This window comes from Pogoniulus pusillus, chromosome 12, assembly GCF_015220805.1.
Source record: "Pogoniulus pusillus isolate bPogPus1 chromosome 12, bPogPus1.pri, whole genome shotgun sequence".
In the NCBI taxonomy this organism is placed as follows: Eukaryota; Metazoa; Chordata; class Aves; order Piciformes; family Lybiidae; genus Pogoniulus; species Pogoniulus pusillus.
In genome coordinates, this window is record NC_087275.1 from 8,943,940 (window position 1) to 8,964,455 (window position 20,516).

Here is a 20,516-nt window from a genome sequence, read left to right on the forward strand (position 1 = left end):
TTTGAAGCAGGATATAATGTTTTGGTGAGAAGAACTAGATTACAGGCTGTGAAAGGAAACAATGGTGATGTCTACTTTGCTCACAGGCTTGCTGAGATGTATAAGAATAAGAAATAAAAAAAATCAGATAATCACTCTCACTGGGGCTGCTGGCTGAGCTGCACCTCTCTAACCTCACCCTCCATTTTGGACTAACCCACTTTGCTTCCTAACCCCCTGGCAAAGCCTCCATTCTTCCTTGGGACTGGGGTAAGGTTGAGAGGGGAAGGTGCAGGGGCAGTTGAGAGCCCCTCCTGGGGCCTCAGGTTTCTGGGAGGGCTGTTGTGTTTCTGTATTACCTTTTACCTTGTCTATTTCTGTCTATAACTGTATATACTGTAAATATCTGCTTGTATATTGTGCCAGCTGTAAATATAAGCTTCATTCATATTTCCAGAGCTGGCTGAGTCTATGATTTCTCAAGTGTGGGGGGGGCAGGGAACACCCAAACCATCACAACCCTTCACATATTTAAAAGTGGGAGATTTTTTGAGTAACTTTGAAGAGACCAACTCAGAAATCTATCTTATCTTTGTGAGGGATCTCTGTTGATTTTACTAATGGATCTCATATTATTGATAGATGATCACCTCTCAGCCATAGAATGGCAATGGTACTCCTGCACCAAAGCCTTCTAAAAGCTGCTTTCCACTGTACAATTTATTTAATCCATGTTTTCTAAAGAAAACAGCACTATGCAAAGTCATAGAAATAAGAGGGTCTGGCACCTCAGCAGGTGAAAGAAACAAAGCAAACTCATAGACAGTTTTCAATTCACTGCAAGCAAGTAAATTTTCTGAAAGTACTGATAGAGTAAGTAAATGGAAAATAGGAGTAGCTTCTACTATCTCATGTTGTAACATTACCTTTAAAAAAGTCAACTGCCTTCAGTAGTCTAGGCAAATTAATGAAATAGAATTCTGCTTTCTAATGGTCATGGGTTGACTCCACTCATAAGACAAACCCAGGTGCTTGATCACCACCCTCTCCCATGGAATGGGGAGAAGGCATAACAAAGGTACCAGATCAATGGATTGAGATAATGGAAGCTAAAAGGCAAAGAAAGCAATAAGGCAAGCCAGGCCAAAAAAAGAGTTCAATTACTGTTTCCCATCAGCAAGCAGACTTCTTGTAGATACTTTACAGTCTGGTAGGTACCTTTCATTGTGAAGCAGAATCAAAGCACCCCTCTCATCCTCTGCTATTTCTCCTACCAAAAAACCCTCAAGTTCTGATTTCATGTCACTTCTCAGAGTTTAAGAAACCAACTAAACAAACATTTATCTTCTAGAGCACAGGTAAGGTAAGAAGTACACTTACAATAGCTCTGTCATCGGCTAGTTTTGCAGATCCAAGGACACATCCCATATCAGGTATGTCAGGCAGAGAACTTTTCTTCCCCACTTTTTTAAACAGCAATCATGTGCACACACATTCCATATCTTGTTTTTCTCCCAAAGTTCTGCTGCTACTCTCTAACAGTGTCACAGCTATATCTCAGTCATAAACCCAAATGGTATACCACTACATAAAATATAATCTATCGGATCTCACTAAAACCAAGAGAAAGTTTATTACCCATCGCTAGGGATTGTTGTAGGGATAAAGACAGGACTTAAAAACCTATGCTGTTTACATTATGAAGAGTCTATTACAAGTCCAATAAATTTCATTTACACCAAAACCAGCAGCAACTTTGAGAAAAATGACAGCTCTACCCCAACAGTCAACTGTAACTAGCTCAGCTAAAGAGAGATTTCCACTTCTTGGCACAGCAACAAATCCTCAAGCAGAGAAGGGCTAGGGGTGAGATTTTTTTCTTCTGTAAGTAACTTAACGAATGAAGTACTAATTAACATTATGGCATTGATAAATGGAGAGAGAGATTAGGGATGTACTCGATATTCAGGCCTTCCCAGATGGACCGTCAAAGCCACATTAATTCCTATCTCATTGGAGCATCTGCTTCTCCCATAATCCATTGCCCCTTGGTACAAACAACACAAACTGTTGTGACTCAATTCGATTTATATCAATCTAATTTCTTTTAATCCAATTTGTATTCCAATCTACTACCTTCTAATCACTTAAATCTTCAGCCTCCATCTGGTAAATTTTCTCTCAAAATTAACCGAGCAGATGCCTCTGCAATTGTCTTCCACAGTCAGGCTAATCATGCCCTCGCACTGGCCTAGGGAGCAGGCAGAATAGGTACGTGACTTACAGCATTGCCCTTCTTATTACCAACATGGCGATGCAGGAAGGCCATTTTGTCTGCCATTAATTGCTTCATTTGCATAACACTGCCAGGGAAGGATGCCTGGGAAACAAAAGCCAAGAGTAAAAAGCTTCAAGAAGGCAGCATGACATACTAGTCGTTTGTCATGAGGCCATTACACTTTGAACCATCTATTGTTTGAGGTAACAGATATGGGAACAGATTACAGCTAAATACCTAACAAACATCTATGTGCAATATTGGATTGCATTATTTCCTCTATTGCTGCCATTGAACTTGCAGCAAGAAGGGGCTTGCCTAAACAAAGTTGTCAAGAGAAAAAGGCCAATACTGAGTAAATTATATAGCTTGTTGTTTTGCCAGACCCTGGAACACAAAATCCTCTCTCTCAAGCAAATTAACACAGCTACAAGTACATAAGCAAGTCAAGTCAGACTTTGTGACTACTGAAAAAGCAGAGTCCTTCAGGTTTCCTGCAAAGCTGCCTCTGGGACTGTAAGAGCCACATGCTATGCAATACACCATCAGTGGGATAAGAAAGGGGAAACAAAGTTTAAAAAATGAAAAAAATATGTCCTCAGCCATGGACAGTTTAAAGTTCTGAATGTAAAAGACAGAAATAGTGGTGCCACTCCTTTAAAACTAGTCACCACAAAAATAGTGTTGATATTTCCCTTGATCAATGCTAAGTCATCTCCAGAAAGCTAAAGGAGCGTTCACCACGAGGTCTGTATCATTATTCAAGTGTTGACATGATCACTAAACACTGAAGTTGTGGACAAATTTTCTCTCAAACATGTTATTCAGATTCCTAGGAGGACAGAAATGAAAGTATTGAGTGGACTAGTTACATACCCTAAGCAATGTTAAGTGAAATAAATTTATGACAACACAACAGGTACTTAGTCAATAATGAGAAAAACACAAGAAAGCACAGGCAGGGCCAGTGAAGTGAGCATAAGAATAGCCTCTCCCTAACCACTAAGCAGGAAAAATAGGAGGAAAAAACATTTCAGCTCAGTGCCTTGCATCCAGAACCACATTCCTGTTGGCTCAGAATCACTTATGCAAGATCAGCTATTAAGTCTCTAGATTGAGAGGGAGGCTTTGTGCCCTTTTGTCGTTACAGTTTATATACAAAGGATGTAGTTCCACATTAGTCAGAACAATATGAATCAGGCCAACACATGCAGGCTAGCCTCCAATATTCATCTTAATAAAAAAAACCAAAGACAAACAAATAAACAAAAACCAAAACCCAAACAAAACTTGTGCCATCCAAGTTTTCAGTTGTTGGAAGATGAGTTTACCAGACTGATTTGTCTGGAGTTTGCTACTGTTTCCTCCCCTCCTCTCAATCCTTCACATCTATCCCTGATTAAGAGGTTTCACTTTACAGCTAATAGGTGGCTAGTAAATTTTTCATGACCCGAGGATAGCAAACAGCATAAATACAAGGGATCCAAGCCAGAAGATGCTAGAGGAGGAAAAGGAGGGTGTGCTTGGTTAAGGAGGGGGTGGAGTGGGCAGTCTTTCTTCTCTTCCCACAAGCTGTCAAGTCATTCTGTGCACACCTCCTCTCTCAGCCCTGCTAAAAACCTTCCTCTCTGTGCCTGCCATGACAGGTGGCTCAGATTTTCACTGAGAAAATCTGGCCACCCTATGTTTGCAACACCTCCCCACTTAGTATCATCTGTGAATTTAATTAGCATGCAGTTTACCCACTTGTTCAGATTATTAACGAAGATGTTAAACAAGACACAACTCGAATAAAAAGATCCCTGTGGCAAACTAGTTGAAGCATCATTTCTTTATATCAGTTTATTGTTAACCCTTGTAACCCTTTGTTTACAGGTGTCAATTAATTGTTCATCTCATGACAGCATGGATAGCCAAGCAAATTTGCCTTCTTTCTTCCCAGATACAACGTTGAGATATACTACATAGAATTACACTGAACTGCCCTCATCCCTACAGTTCTAGTTCTCATCTACTACACACATGGTTTCATCACACTAGAATATCTAGCCTCTTGCTTCTCTTGTCTCATCTGCCTCTTCTCAACATTATACTAAGACTCATTGCTAAATGTTGGTCAGGAAAAAGAAAATCAATTAAAAATACACTATTTGTGATTATTTCTCATGTCATAACATAAAACCAGTCCATACAAATCCAGCAGAGGGAGACAGAAAAAGCAATATTGTGATAGATCTAAAGTATTTAACAGTTTTACAAATTTGGGTTGAAATGAGAAATTAGAGGCAGTGGGAATTACACAAGGAATATGTAGAGTGAAAAAAAATCATTAACTTTTTATTCACAAAAAGTAATACGAGAGGACTACTTCAAGTCAGTAGTTTAAAGAAGATCATTACAGTTTTATTCATCCAATAAACAAAACTATGGTGCAGTGCCTGTTCACTGATATTTAAGTTTCAAAATTAAAAGAAATGTAAGTTCCATCAAGAAAGCATCTCTCATATTGGGAAAAGACAAAAATGTCATAAGAGAATTCTCCATACAGAGAGAAATTACACTCCAAGAAAACTTTACAGAGCTTTTAGCTTTATATCTGTGTCTAATTATGGTGGTATCTACATAACACAGACACACATACAGCTTTACTCATACACTGAACCCACCACATAGCTCAAAACATTAAGCAGAGTCCTCTTCTCGTAGCAAAAACTGTTATGAGAAAAAACTGAACATTTGAAAGTCCAAAGCCACATGCAAATCCTCTCTAAAACACGTGGCCATACACACTGCATCAGTAATAAAAGCTTTCTCTGGTCTTATCTATGGAGTAGTTTTCTCCTTATTCTTTCCTTAGAAAATTGCTGAGTAGTCACAAAAATTTACTTCCAAGCACTTCCTGTGAACTTAAACACTTACAAGTCCCCTATGCCTATTTCAAATAACCAACAGGACAGCCCTGGAGCTTCCATTCTGACTGGAGACATTCAAGAAAAGACTGGATGAGGCACTTAGTGCCATGATCTAGTTGAATGGATAGGGCTGGGTGATAGGCTGGACTGGATGATCTTGGAGGTCTCTTTCAACCTGGCTGATTCTATGACTGCACTATCATATACACCATAAAGCAAGGCATTTTGATCTTGCCAGGTAATGCAGGATAACTGAGGAAAGCACAACAGATTTCTCCCCATAATCAAAGCTATGTTCTGACAGAGGGCAAATAGCCTAAGCAGAGGCTAAAATAAACTTCTATCTATAAGTTCACTTTGTACTGAACTGAAACTCCTATCTTAAGCAGAGGTGCATAACCTCCTCTTACTGACCAGCAGTCCTCTCTCCCACTTCACAGCACTCCACACCATGCCATCAAACCATGTGTTCTTACAAACAGAAGAGGAACAGAATTTACTTAGAAGACATATTTTAAGCAATGCAGTAGTAAATAGAAACCTAGGAGACGGGAGTGCACATGGCATCATAAGAATGCTTAGGAAAATAATGGAAAGAGTCATTTTTCATACTATAATAAATGTTAAGTCACTTTGCAGATAAATCTATACTAAATACCACTGCTGTAGTGGTATAATTGTAATTTTTTTTATTCACATTTTATAAAGCAAAATTCAATTTTGCAGTAAAAGACATCTGTACACTCTTGGATAAACAAAACAATAACTGTTTTTTTTTTAATCCACTTAGCACAAGACTGCATATTTACATAGAGCACTTGCATTATCCTCAAATAAGTGAGCACAAGCATGAGCTTAATTGTAATATGACTCAAGATTTGGTAGAAGTGTTTCCTTCAATTTACTTTTTCTTCTGAGTAGTCCTCTCAGTAACTCTTTCCTGTGAAATAAGGTCTTAAACAGAGATCTCTGCTCAGCTCTCTACCCTACACATATGTGCTTGACAGTAAATAGAGAAAGAACTCAGCTCCACAGATTCATACCATCCTACCAGCTTTCCAAGTCAGTATGAATATGATGAACCATTAGCATTAGCCTCTCCAGTGACCACAGAAGGAACCTGACACACCTATAATTAGATTACACACCAAATTATATGGCCTGAGAGGGATTTAATCTAGAGCCAGCGAGGTACAGACAAAAAAAACCTTTTTTTTTCCCCTCAAAAAAAACAATGCAACCTGTCACTTAATTTCAGAATTCAAGAGAGTATGATCTATTTGGAAACTGACACAAGTATTCCTATTTCCACTGAACACCACCATACTTCTAGAGTTTGCATTTTACCACAAATATGAAGAAAAAAAAAGACAGACACTGGTGATCAATGCCATACCGTTAAGAGATTTGCACTCTCCAGAACAGACACTGCTACACAGTTGCTAACGCAGCTCAACCTGGAAATATTGTAGCTATTCACAAAAAGAAGAGAGGCAGTTTATCCAGCTGTTTACAGGAGTCAAAGATACTATGAAGCATCAATGCCACACCTGCTAGATCCTCTACACTAAAGAAACACCTGGTGTTAATGCACAATTAAGAGCTGAGAGGAATGCATCAAAAGCATATGTAGGTGGCAGAGGTCACTAAGAGATAGAGTAAAGAGAGGGACAAGTTATTATCTGGAATGCACCCACAGAGCACAAACATGTTCTAAATCAGTTTTCTTAACAGCTATGCCTCTATTGATTTAATAATATCCTTATGCTACAGATTTACTCAGCACATCACAAAGAACTACATCACAGACTGAGTTGTGAAACCAGGTCTTGTTTCTTTTCCATACACAAGGTTTTCAAGACAGGACATATTCCAAGTGTTTTATGAGACTTTTTTCAGATGTCACTCAAACATCAAGTCTTTCACAGAATCACAGAATGAACCAGGTTGGGAAAGACCTTTGAGAACATTAAGTCATTTACAAGTCAGCATAAAATAACAAGAACACTACAAAACCAAAATTCAACTTTTAAATCCAAGTGACTAAGATGCCTGCATGCATGACATCTAAAGTACCAAGTCTGTTATGTTTAAGCCTATATTGGCATACACATAAAGCTGAACACTCCATGTAAAACTATAGTTGCATCACACTGGGCAGTACAATAAAGTATTGGGCCTCAAAAGACAAGTATTGACTGTAAAATCACACAAACATGATAAAATACATACAGCCATCTTCACAGACATACACAGCACAACAGCCAATGCTGACTTAACACCAGTAACATGCTGCCTATCAGTAATTGTTTCCAAGTCCAGCTTCTTTGCCACTTGCAAAGGACTGAACAACAAAAAAACCCAAAACCATCCACCAACTACTTCTGGTACATTATTGATTGCCACTGTTTGTTCTGCTCCCTTCTCTGTAATGATAAGAGCTGTTTCATCAGAGCAGAAACAAAAAAGGGGTTAAATGCTACAGTCAGGGGTATGCTTAAGGAGTAAGAACCCTCAAAGTTAAAACAGCTACAAGTTACCAACGACCCTGGAAGTTACTTAATATTCACTTCGACAGAAAAGAAGAAAGGATTGACCATGTGGAATTAACATTTTCATTGCAAAGCCTAGCCAAGTCTTGTGTCCTACCTTGAGAAGAAGAGGTCTGCTTCACACTAGCATTTTACAGCTCCCATTTATCAAAACACTGCAGCTTGCTTCAATCTGTCGTTAACCAATGAATGACTTCAGAATAATCATGCAGCTCCCTTGCCTGAATGTGTGTTCTGAATAGTTATTTATTTATTTATTTTTAAATTCATATGGGGAAAAAGAAATATTAGATTTCAATTCTATTGGGGGGAAATGGTGTCTACTGAAAGGGCATCACCTAGTATTTTCACCTCACAGTTACAGTATTTCAGCGATACTGTGCAGCTGTGCACTATTAATCTCTCTTCAACTGTCACATGTATGTTAACATCAAGGTATCTCATATGCTCCACAAATCAATGGTAAAAGAATCAGCACTGCAGTTACCTCACAAAGAAAAATGGTGTAAAAATCAAAACTACACTACATAGGTGTTACAGTTACTATTATACACTAAAAATAACACTGTTTGCCAGTAATACATTAACATATTCATGCAGTTGGTTTAGAATCACTTACAATTTTGTAATAGAAAATTATTAAAGTGTCTTCCACTGACTCCTCCCTTTCTGTATCTTTCTCTAAGCTTCTTCTTTCATACATTATGAAGTACTAGATTTGACTTTTAAATTATAGATATAAATATATACACACACAAATGTTTGGTGTTTTTTCCCCCACAAATTAATGTGGCACATTAATTAACACAGTGTATAGAGCTACTTAATGGAGCCAGATAATTTCAGACTTTCAGCCTTGTAAAACTTGCCCCACTACAAAGCACCTTAAAGAGAGTGGAAAACAACAAATGTGCCACAGCTGGGCAAAGCTGAACATGCACAACAAAGTTCCCTCAGAAGCAGCTGCACCTGATCAGGCTATATCTTTAAGTATACTCTTTGATAAGGTTTTGCATATTTTATTTGTGTAGCTACAGATGGTCGTCACAGGCAGGGGCAGAAATCTTACTTCAATCTCAGTGACAGGCAGAAAGGGAAAAAAAACAGTCAAAATAAGACCACTCCCCTCATTTCTCTCTCTCAAAATAATTAGAACAAACCTAACCAATGCTTTGCAAATCTTTTTCTGTTTCTCACACTGCTAGCAGCCCTCTTTTCATGACCTGCATCTTCCTCAGTGTCTATTCAGCCTAACAATCTTCACAGAGCAACATCAAATAGTTCTAAGTATTAAATTACTAAACCAATGTTTTAAGATTCAACAGATTTGCCCTCACATTACCAACTGAGGATGATAACAGAAATCAGCATATCTTCTTGCTCATTCTTTTATTGCTGTAGGCCACTGAAATGAGACTGGCCCCCTCCCACTGACACCCATCCCTCAGATATTTATAGACATTGATGACATCTCCTCTAAGTCTTCCCTTCTCCAAACTTAACAGCCCCAGGTCTATCAGTCTCTCTCCCTAGCAGAGAAAGAACACTCACACAGAATGCAAGAATGAAGTGCTATGTACATAACAGCAGTATTCTCTATTAATTTGAGCCATATTTTGTTACACTTCTGAAAGCCTTGCAATCATTACAACTCTTCATTATAAGATTTAATTATGCATTTCCATGTCTTACTATGCTACCCTAATTTTCAATGTCAAGATTGAGTTCAATTAGTTGCAACACTCTATCATGTTTTTTGTATGACACATTCAATTTTAGCCCTCATCTTAAGTATTTTGTTCAAAAATATGAGCAACAAATGTTTATGTTTGTTGTACAGCACCATATGCACCATACATGGATTTCCCATCTCACCTCCATGAATAAAGGCTGCTGGTCCCTTGTATCTGCTCAGCCTAATTTTTAGTGGGGTAAAGCTGTGTTCATAGCTTAGCCTTTTCCATTTTCTGTCTTCCTAAATCACTAAATTTGCCCATAGCAGCCTGTGAAGATTCTTCCTGATTGAATTGAGCCTGTAAATAAACCTAAACTAGTTCTGTATATAGTTTGGGGGCAGGGTTTTCAGGAAAATAAAATATTTCTATTTTTATGATTCCTGACTCTGCCACAATAATTCCCTGCCTCCACAACAATTCCCTGTCTTGCAGTGGCTAACACGCAGATCCCAAACTTTTGTGGCATATACGCTACTAAAAGTAAGCATAAAAATGCCTTTCAGAAGTCTCTGGCAATTGTCTTATTCCTTGATGCATATGATTTAATTATTGAACTTTTCCGGTCTACAATGCATTTCCTTTAGCTCTGTTGCAAACTTCCCAAGAAACTTTTGTATTTGTACAGTGCAACTTCACTCACTTCAGCTCTGAAAGCCTAAATCACCATTTTCTTGTCTATTTTAGTGTAAAATTCTCATTAAAGATTATTTTAACAAGTACATTTCCATCCAGACTGAATTCACATATATCTAATATTAGTGTCACTCTTCCTGTTGCTACCTAAATGAAAGGATATTACCACAGCTTGAAAGGTTGCATTAAAGCAGAACAGGTAAAACACATGCCTGAAAAAATTGTTACCCAATGAAAAAAAAACCCAACAACAAACAAGACAGTTACTGAGGAACATAAATTAGATTTTCTTTTGTCTGCTGTTACAGGAAGTATAAGTTCCTTGAACATTATATATATTATTTTGCTTTCAAGTTCTCCTCAAAGTTCTCTCTTTCAAGTTCTCTCCCTAAGGTATTTTCAAATTCAATCTGACATCAGATACTGTTTCCATTACTTTTACTTTTATTCAAGTAAGCTGGACACTTCCTCAAAGACATGTGAAATAGATGAGCACCAAATGTTTATGTTTGTTGTACAGCACCATATGCACCATACACGGATTTGCTACCCTATGGATCACAAGTAACGGAACTCTGCCGCTTTGGGACAGGATATCATATGTAAGAACAGCCATGTAGTGGGAGCTATAAAAACAGAACTCTCTATTTCTGTCACCCCTTTGTTCTCACTGTGGATGACAATGTATTTATCTGGATTCTATGCTGACTGAATTCTTTCCAAGCCACATTCATTTTGTCAGGGTACATATGCCACTCCAGCATCCATGCACAATCATGTGCGCTCCTAAACACACAATATATGAGCTCAGCTCCAGACTGTCACCATTATGCTACAAGGCAAATATTTCACTCACCCTTTACCTCATTTTTTTTCTCTTTTAAGAAGTAAATATTAGCACAGGTCCATTGTGAAACATTTTGCCATCTACTGACAAAAGCCCCATGTAACAAATAGTATTGTTAACTTACTGAGGTGCCTTTCTGACCTATACCCTGCATGCACAGATGGCCTACAAGAACGTGTGGCAAATATCACTCTGCTCCTGCTATGTCCCTGCATATTCATAGGCAAGATTAACCTGCAAGTTCTTGATGTGCTCTGTTTGAGCTTTACCCTCTTGTCCTCCTGGAATGCCTGGAAACTCCAGGTACCTAAAGCCACTGGGAAATACATTCACTTTGCCAGGCAGTGTTTCTAATATTACTCTAGTCACAAAAAGAAATTGTTTCACAATTTCCAACTGATTTTGCACGTAGTACATGCAAATTTCCAGCTTGCTCATTTTCATTACTACTATGCCTTAACCAATGTATACTTCTGAACATTTTAAAGGTGCACGTGATCAATGTGTATTTATATTACGTGTGCATATTTACACATAAATATTTCCTCACTGGACAAATGAGATGTTGTTTCATAAAATGCCAAAAGAAAAAGAGCTTACTTAAATTATTACACAGTAAGTCTGGAAGAATATTGACAATATTTATGCTGAGAGCAAAGACATGTAGGCTGATACCAGAAATTAAGATCCCTGATGTTTTCAATCAACTTAGTTTGCCCATTAGATCTGTGTGTTAGATGTCCATATCCTCCACCATCTATAAGGATAAATCAACAACTTTTGTCACACAATAACTGAGATGCTGTCAGCACCAATTATCTTATGTATTGACACAGTTACTCTGGAAAGACTTGCTCTTTTTCTTGTACTTGAATCATTTTCTAAGTTTTACAACGGACTTCAATAGTAGTATAAGGTAACCAAACGACATCACTTCACTTTGCATTGCAGCTTGGTAAGAAGTGAGAAATCTAAGACGCTTTCCTCACTTTGTCAGAGGTGGCTTCTGACAAGGCCTCTGCTGTGTATTGTAAAATAAATGTAGGAAATGCCAAAAAGATCAATAAAATTAGCAATAATGAAGCTTCTAGTTACTTATATGGCAACATATTGTGCTCCTATCAGCTTTTGAGAAGTCAAATGCTGCTTTACTGCCTTCATGCTATTTCTCAAATAAACATAGTCATCTAATTATGTCCTTGACATTAAAGAACTTGATTTAAAAATGACAAATAAATAGAATTTGCTGTCATCGGAGGTGACTCATGAAAGACAAATAAAAGCTTAAATGATGCTATGCACTAAAAGACTACAGTCCTACTTAGGGCTTCTTTCAGTGCTCCTCCTCACTCCTAGAACAGCTTCTCCCAATTACTCAGTAATTACAACCCTCACGAGTACAGATAACTACTTTTTTTCCCACATGAGTGTGCTTTCTGCCTGGTTTTAGCTCTTCTGCTATAACTTAAATAATATTCTACCATATCCCATACAATGTTAAGAAAAGCAGTGCTCACTTGATGAGCCCCTTAATAGTACAGTGAATCATTTGACAGAATGCTCTAGCCAACAGAAAGCTGGCAGACTAGTACAAACACATTTTAAGAAAGCTCCTGTTTTTCATCAAAACTCAAGACTGGATATTTGTTAATATGAACAGTCACCAACTCTTAGTCTAGATAATGAAGTTAAAGAAGGAAGGCTTACACCTACAGTCATAACAAGATTTATATTTAACACATAACAAGATACCTCTCATAAAGCACTCTCCCACTCTTTTTCTGTTTTTCTGCATGCCTCAGTAGCTGTACAGCTCCCAGACTATTCCCCCACATTATTATCAAGCTTTTCTTTGAAGCCTACTTAATAGGCAAGACGTCCTCACTACAAAAGCAGCGGGTGATTTTTCTAACCTGACCTATTTCCTTAAATGCTTTTGTAGTGAGGACATCTTGCCTATTAAGTAGGCAATAGGTATGTAAAGCTTCTCCTGGAGCACACTGCACTAGTATTAACCAATATTAATTTATAATTGGATAAAAGTAGCTTTTCAACTAAAAATTATTTCCATCTCTATCTTCTCATACCACACTCAACACAACAGCCACAGCTCTCATTATATCCAAGATATCAGCACACCATGCTTCTGTAAAAAAGTATTTCACACATTATCTTCACATCTAGAGTGACTTACCAAGTAGAACTAACTGTACTGAGAACAGCTGGGTGAATCCAGTCTTGCATTTCTTGACTTGGAAGTGATAAAAATATTTAAGCATTAGGAAAAAGTTGCTTTCAAGTACCAACCAACAAGGACTAGAGAAAAAATGGCTGCTGTAATGGTCAAATGGGAACAACCTGTCTGCAGTTCAGTGTCAGTCTCAACCAGTTTCATTCTCTGATTGCCTCAAGGAACTTCAGCTGCTGCTGCACCTGCGAGATCAATGCTGCTAATTGTGAGTAAAATTATTCAGGACAGCACAGAGCCTCCTATTAATGATGCCTGCCAGAAGAAAGTCGGTTTATCAGCTATTCTAAAGGTTAACATCAATATCAAATGCAACCACCTCGAATGATTTTATCACTAACTTGAAGGCAAAAGCACTACAGCTGGTGCTAAAGATTTCAGAATTGCCTGCATTTTGAAGTCAATTTGGTGCCCTGCTAAACAGGCAACCAAGCCTATTAATATTCTTTCATCGGACTATAGCAAGAAAAAAAACCAAAACATGTCTATAGAGTTTCCTTCAGTTCTGTCACTATTTAACAGCACTAGGCGAGAGAACTGCTTAACAGCTAGATACCAGCTAATACTATAGGAAATGGTTTGCTGGAACTATTTTGCTACTTCTACTCAGGAAGATTTCAAAAAGCAAAGATCAAATACATGTTGATTAAAAAACACAACAGAACAAACTCACACATAGCTGCCTAAGCTCACTAGAGAAGTTAACTGCAAAGACAGCACCTCAGGAAGTCAGTCACAGACACTTAGAAGCTGGTAATTACAAAATGCTTGCCCCGTCATTTCAGCATTTCTCTACCACATGACAAAAGACAAGGGAATAGCTTAGTGTGACCCAGACACATCCTCATGATTTAAAAATAAATAAAAATAATAAATAATAATGGCTGATTACTTTCATTCATTTGAAGTTACAGCAATAGCCTGCAAGAGAAAAATTATACAGCAATCATCTATAAAGGAAATGTGTACCACATGTGAGACTAGCTAGAATGAAACTCTGTTTTAAAGACCATACTGTGGTTGTTAGAGCAATAGTTTTAACATTCCTTATCTGGAAACTACTTCTTTACTGACTGTTCACTTTTATGTTGGATCCAAACAACAGCAAAAAATTTCCCTATGACTGAAGTAGAACACTTGTATTACAACAGCTCATTTAATAGTAGCAATTATGTATGTGAATGTGTATATGTATAAACATTTATTAAAACAAATTTCAACAACTGCTCCATTTGGCAAGTCTAAAACACTTTAAAATCTGCTTCAACCCTTTCCAGCCAAGATGTATTTGAAGTACAGATCAAGGTGGTCTGTCTCACTACAGAACCTGCAGTTGATATGATAAGAAAGGGAAAGAAGTAAATCAGAAGCACCAGGCATGTTTCTTAAATTTTTGATACCTGCTTGATCTCTGCCTACCAAGTTAATTTGTTCTGACAAGATCACAAATCTTGTTGAAGGTTACCCAGTCACTTGCACCTCTTCTTACCCTTCCTACCTAACAATCACCCAAGACAGCATTTAAGAGACAGACTATGAAGCCAGTTGTCACCAAACCTTCCTGTGTTTCAGTGGAGAAGCTTCTTTTTCTTATTTGGACTTTGAATTTTTTATTTGGCTTTTAAACCTTCTGGCCTACTTAGTTATAGAACAGAAACAAAACTGTATTCAATTTAAAAACAAAAACCAAAAAACAAATCCCAGAGAAGATTAGAATTACCTTTCAAAAACAATTATTTACTGACTCAAGTAATAAAATCTACCTTTAAGCACACAAAAATGTAGTATCAGAAGAACAAATATCACACAGCTTGCCAGTACAGTGAACAATCTGACTGTCACATCTATCTGTCCATAGACTGTAACTTGCTCTGACTGCCAGTAACTGTGAAGCTACTATAAAAAGATGAAGACAAAATGAGAATAGTAAACATGCTATGTTTGTAAGCAGCATTAAAAAAAGAGTGTTTAGGACAACAGGATAGAATGATTTCTTGATCACCAATTCACTTTCGTTCTGTGTGTCTAAGTGTGATGTCTTCATTAGTAAATCCTCTGTGTAAAGTTAATCCCTTTTAGCTACTTAAGGCTTAGAACAGCTCACATCTCCCATTCCTGCCAATAAGTTCTACACGTGATACAGCAAAGACTACATGAGATGCATTTTAATCAAACTGCACATTTGAGAGAGTTCACCACAAAATTCTCTCCATCCACTATCACTAGGAATCATAGGAACTAGCAAGCATGAATCATACACTGACATGATGTGTTTTTTCTACAAGGTATGACCATTGGAGCAAAGAGGGCTTTTCTTTCTCCTCCTGTCTTCTCCATCACTATTCACCCAGACACCTTTTACTGAAACAAAAGGTGCAACACGTCTAAATCTGGCTTTAATCCAAACTTTATGCAGATTTAAAACACCTATCTCAGGTATCTTTAATCCAGCTGAAGACATTACATAAAATCCTTCTCCTATGGATGCAGATGTCATTGTTTCTGATTCTTTTAATAATTGTAGGTCTGCCTACTTCATAAAAATTAATCACATGCTACTGCATACAGTATTTTCCACGTTCTTCAAAGACACATGTAATAAACTGGAGGCTTCTTACAAGTAGTTTTTCAAAACCTATTATTTTTTATACATAAAGATTTGTGTTCTGCTTTCAAACAAACAGGACCATAGACAAATCATCATGAATTAAGTGCTATAATATTCCCTGAAATTAAGATTTTTTTTTTCCTAATTAGCAAGAGATGCATATAAATATATGCAAATTGGCAGCATTCTATTTTGACGTTGCTTCTCTTCTTGGTGCCTAAAGAAAACAAACAGAACTCAGTGAATATGAGCCATTGCCTTTCTGAACATTCTTCACCAGTTTTATCCCTTACAAATAATTCCTGTAACTCTTACACTGTTCAAAGATTTTAGGAAAGCACATCCTCCACCTGTGCACCAAACAAGAGCATGTTAGTAAAAATGTGGAGACAGCTTCCTTCATTTTCTTCCATTTAGCACTAAAGCACTGTTTAAAAGTTGTGTACTCAGTCCTTCTCTAGATCTTCTGCCAGCTTATAAAAGAAGAAGAAAAGCAGCAGTAGAGGACTCTAGCTCCAAAGCTTCAGGCCAGCACATATATGAGCAACGCAGAAAAACAAACACTCTGAAGCCAAAAGCAAAACAATATGTATTATTTTACCTTGCAGGAAGAACAGAATTATTTAGGTTGAAAAAGACAAAGTCCAACCATAATTCTACCACTAAATCATGTCCCTAAGTGCAACATCTACAGGCTAAAAAAAGGTTTGAGTTGGAAGGGACTTAATGATCATCTAGCTCCAGCTCCCCTGACAGAACAGGTTGCTGAAAGCCCTATACAACCTGGCTTTGAACACCTCTAGAGATGGGGCATCCACAGATTCTCTGGGCAACTTGTTCCAGTGTCTCATCACCCTCATGGTAAAAGACATAGACATGAATTTCCTGGAAGTCCTCCAGAATGCTACATATTTTCCTTGACTTAATTTTAACCTAGTCCTAAGTAAACAAAATGTATTCTACATTAATTTATATTTATTTCTACATGTCCAACTTTCAGAAAGACTGTCACTGAAGTGTTGGGCTACCTACCATGAACAAATGATAAATTAGGCAAATGTTTCTGAGCATATGAATCCCTACCAGATGTAAGGAAACAAGGTCTCTGTCTCATAGTGATTTACTTTCTTGACTTTCAAGTTGTGAGTTATTTTTACTTAACGAGAAGAGCTACAGCTGTGGTAGTCTGGCTCTGGCTGGGGGCCAGAAGCCCACCAAAGCTGCTCTATAGCTCCCCTTCTTAGGTGGACAGGGGAGAAATATAACCAGAAGCCTGTGGGTCAAGACAGAAGTAGTTTAATAAGGATAGGGACATTTTGAAAGCAAAGGTCAAACACAGATGCAAGAGCAAACCAAAATATTATTCTTTACTTCCCATTAGCAGCTGATGTCTGTCCACTTCCCAAGAAGCAGGGTTGCAATACACTTAGATGTTGCTCCACCATTAACAAATGCCCTCCCACTTCCTACTTGCCCACAGGTTTTGTATCTCAGCTAGCATCATGTGGTATGGAATACCCTTTCAGTCAGTTAGGGTCAATTGGCCCAGCTTCATTCTCTTCCAAGATCTTGCCCTCTTCCTACTCTTGCGGGAAGAGTGAGAAAGCTGTCTTGGTAGTGTAAGCACTGTGTGTTACCAAAACCCAGTTAACCACTACAAAACACAACACTACAAGAGATGCTATGGGGAGAATTAAATTCACCTCAGTCAAACCAAATACAAGCATTAAAAACATGTTTTGACAGATCTTTCATCTGTGGATCATTAAGAGAGGCAGGAGCAGATTTCCTTCACAAACTCTATAATGACATTTACCCTGACCTAGAAAGCCTGTCTTGCCTCTCCTGCTGTTTCAAAACCACTGTCAGTCCTAAGAGAATGTCAATTATGCCAAGTTTGCAAAAACAGGTGTATGGACATTTTTTAATATGGACTACTTTACATCAAGGACAAAGCTAAAGACATTTATTTCAATTAACTATGGATCTAACTATTAAACCATTGTCTCGGAGATGAAAGGCCACCATTAAACTCAACAATCCATGCATATATGTTTGAAATTATATCTCTCCAAGTTGATTTTTACCCACAAAACTGCATGCCTTCCATGCCCCATGTCATATATGTTGGAAAAAAAACAAACCAACAATAAAACCCAACAAGGCTAGAACTTTGTGACATCAGTGGTTAAGTTTCAACAGGCCTATTTACATTTTGAAAAGATGGTCAGATGTGCTAAAATAACAAAGCCTAATTAATAGAAGGCATGATGATAATTTATTTCAATTCCTTAAATGAGGAGATCACTTGCAGCTTATAAATAACACTAGTAAGCAACCCCAGTCTTCACAGAACCACAGAATTAACCAGGTTGGGAAAGAACTTTGAGATCGAGTCCAACCTATGACCTAATAGCTTCTAATTAACTAAGCCGTGGCACTAAGTGCCTCGTTCAGTCTCCTTTAAACACCTCCAGGGACAGTGACTCTGCCACTTCACTGGACAGCCCATTCCAATGGCAAATCACTCTTTCTGTGAAGACCTTCTTTTTAAACCTGCCCTGGCACAGCTTGAGACTGTGTCCTCTCATTCTGTCACTGATTGCCTGGGAAAAGAGAGTAACTTCCACCCAGCTACAACCTCCTTTCAAGAAGTTGTAGAGAGCAATAAGGTCTGCCTCTGAGCCTCCTCTTCTCCAGGCTAAACAACCCCAGCTCGCTCAGCCTCCCCTCACAGGCCTGAGCTCCAGCCCTCTCACCAGCCTTGGTGCCCTGCTCTGGACAGGTTCAAGCACCTCAACATCTTTCCTAAATTGAAGGGCCCAGAGCTGGACACAGTACTCAAGGCGTGGCCCAACCAGTGCTGAACACAGGGACAGAAGGACTTCCCTGGTCCTGCTGGCCACACTACTCCTGATGCAAGCCTTCTTGGCCTCCTGAACACACTGCTGGCTCATGTTGAGTCAGCTGTCAACCAGTACTCACAGGTCCCTCTCTGCCTCCTGCTCTCTAGCCACTCTGTCCCCAGCCTGTAGTGCTGCATGGGATTATTGTGCCCAAAGCACAGAACCTGGAACTTGGACTCCTTAAAATTCATGGCACTGGATTGTGCCCATCTGTCCAGCCTGTCCAGGTCCCTCTGCAGAGCCATCCTACCCTCTAACAGATCCACTCATGCTCCCAACATGGTGTCATCTGCAAACTTACTAATGCTGGACTCAATTCTCCATCCAGATCATCAATGAAGATATTAAACAGGACTAAGCCCAGCACTGATCATTGAGGCACACCACTATTGACTGGCTGCCAACTGGATGTGGCTCCATTCACCACCACTCTCTGGGCCCAGCCCTCCAGCCAGTTCCTAACCTAGCATAGCATGCCCCTGTCCAAGCCATAAGCTGCCAGCTTGGCCAGGAGTTTGCTATGGCAGACAGTGCCAAAGGCCTTGCTGAAACCCAGGTAGACTACATCCACAGCCTTCCCCACGTCCACCAGGCAGATCACCTGGTCATAAAAAGAGATTAGGTTGGTCAAGCAGGACCTGCCCTCCTAAATCCATGCTGACTGGGTTTGATCCCTTGCCCATCCTGTAGGAACTGTGTGATTACACTCAGGATGAGGTGCACTGAGGTCAGGCTGACAGGTCTGTAATTTCCTGGTTCCTCTTTCTGACCCTTCTTGTGGATATGAACCACACTGACCAGCTCCCAGCCATCTTGGACCTCTCCAGTGAGCCAGGACTGATGATAGAGTGGCCTGGCATGCTCATCTGCCAGCTTTCTCATCACCCTAGGACGGACCTCATCTGGTACCATAGACTAGTGAGGATCCAAGAGGCTCAACAGGTCCCTAACTGCTTCCTCCTGGATTACAGGGGGGTACTCTGCTCCCTGACCCCACCCACCACCTCAGGAGGCCAGCTGTCCTGGAGACAACATGTCTTCCCATTGAAAGTTGAGGCAAAGGTGTTAAGTACCTCTGCCTTTTCCTCATCTCCAGTTACTACATTCCTCTCCTTGTCCAATAAAGAGTGGAGGTCATCCTTGACCATCTTTTTGCCATTAATATAACAACATTTTTTTATTATCATTCCCAGAAGTGGCCAGTCTAAGTTCTAACTGGGTTTTTGCCTCTCTAATTTTCTTCCTACACAACCTAGCAACAACCTTAGATTTTTTCCTGAGTTACCACCCCCCTCTTTCCAAAGGTGATACACCACTTTTTTTCCCCCTTTAATTCCTTCAGAAATCCCTCATCCATCCAAGCTGGTTGTCTTCCCCATCAGCTCCACTTTCAGCCTATCAGCACAGCCTGTTCCTGCACCTTCAAGACTTCTTTCTTGAAGTAGGTCCAGCTTTCCTGGATCCCTTTAAAGGCTTTTTCCCAAGGCACCCTCCAAGTTAGTTCCTTGAATAAGCAAAAGTCTGCCCTCCAGAAGTGCAATGTGTATGTTCTGTTGATGCAGCTTCACTGCATACTGAAATATTTATTATTTCGTGGTCACTGCACCCCAGACAGCCTCTGACCACCACACTTCCCAGCAGCCCTTCTCTATTTGTAAACAGCAGGTCGAGCAGAGGCTCACCTCTGGTAGGGTAGCACACCAGCTCTGTCAAGAAGCTATCCTCCATACACACTAAAAATCCTCTAGACTGCCTCCTGTCTGCTGTGTTGAGTTCCCAGCAGATATCTGGCAGGCTCAAGTCACCTACAAGAACAA

General features: G+C 39.1%; 1 protein-coding gene across 15 annotated transcripts in view; it reads right to left on the reverse strand.

The window, feature by feature from the left end:
• ROBO2 (roundabout guidance receptor 2) overlaps nt 1–20,516 on the reverse strand; it is a 1,176,697-nt gene that overhangs the window by 465,721 nt on the left and 690,460 nt on the right. Inside the window, exons 1-2 of one of the 15 annotated variants that reach the window (XM_064152300.1) lie at nt 13,296–13,361; nt 13,132–13,188 (exon numbers count right to left, since the gene is read on the reverse strand). The exons of the other annotated variants lie outside the window; for them this stretch is intronic. Coding sequence (XP_064008370.1) covers nt 13,132–13,188; nt 13,296–13,332 — 94 coding nt within the window. The 5' untranslated portion in view covers nt 13,333–13,361. Of the gene's footprint in view, nt 1–13,131; nt 13,189–13,295; nt 13,362–20,516 lie in introns of those variants that run through there. 15 annotated transcript variants of the gene reach the window in all.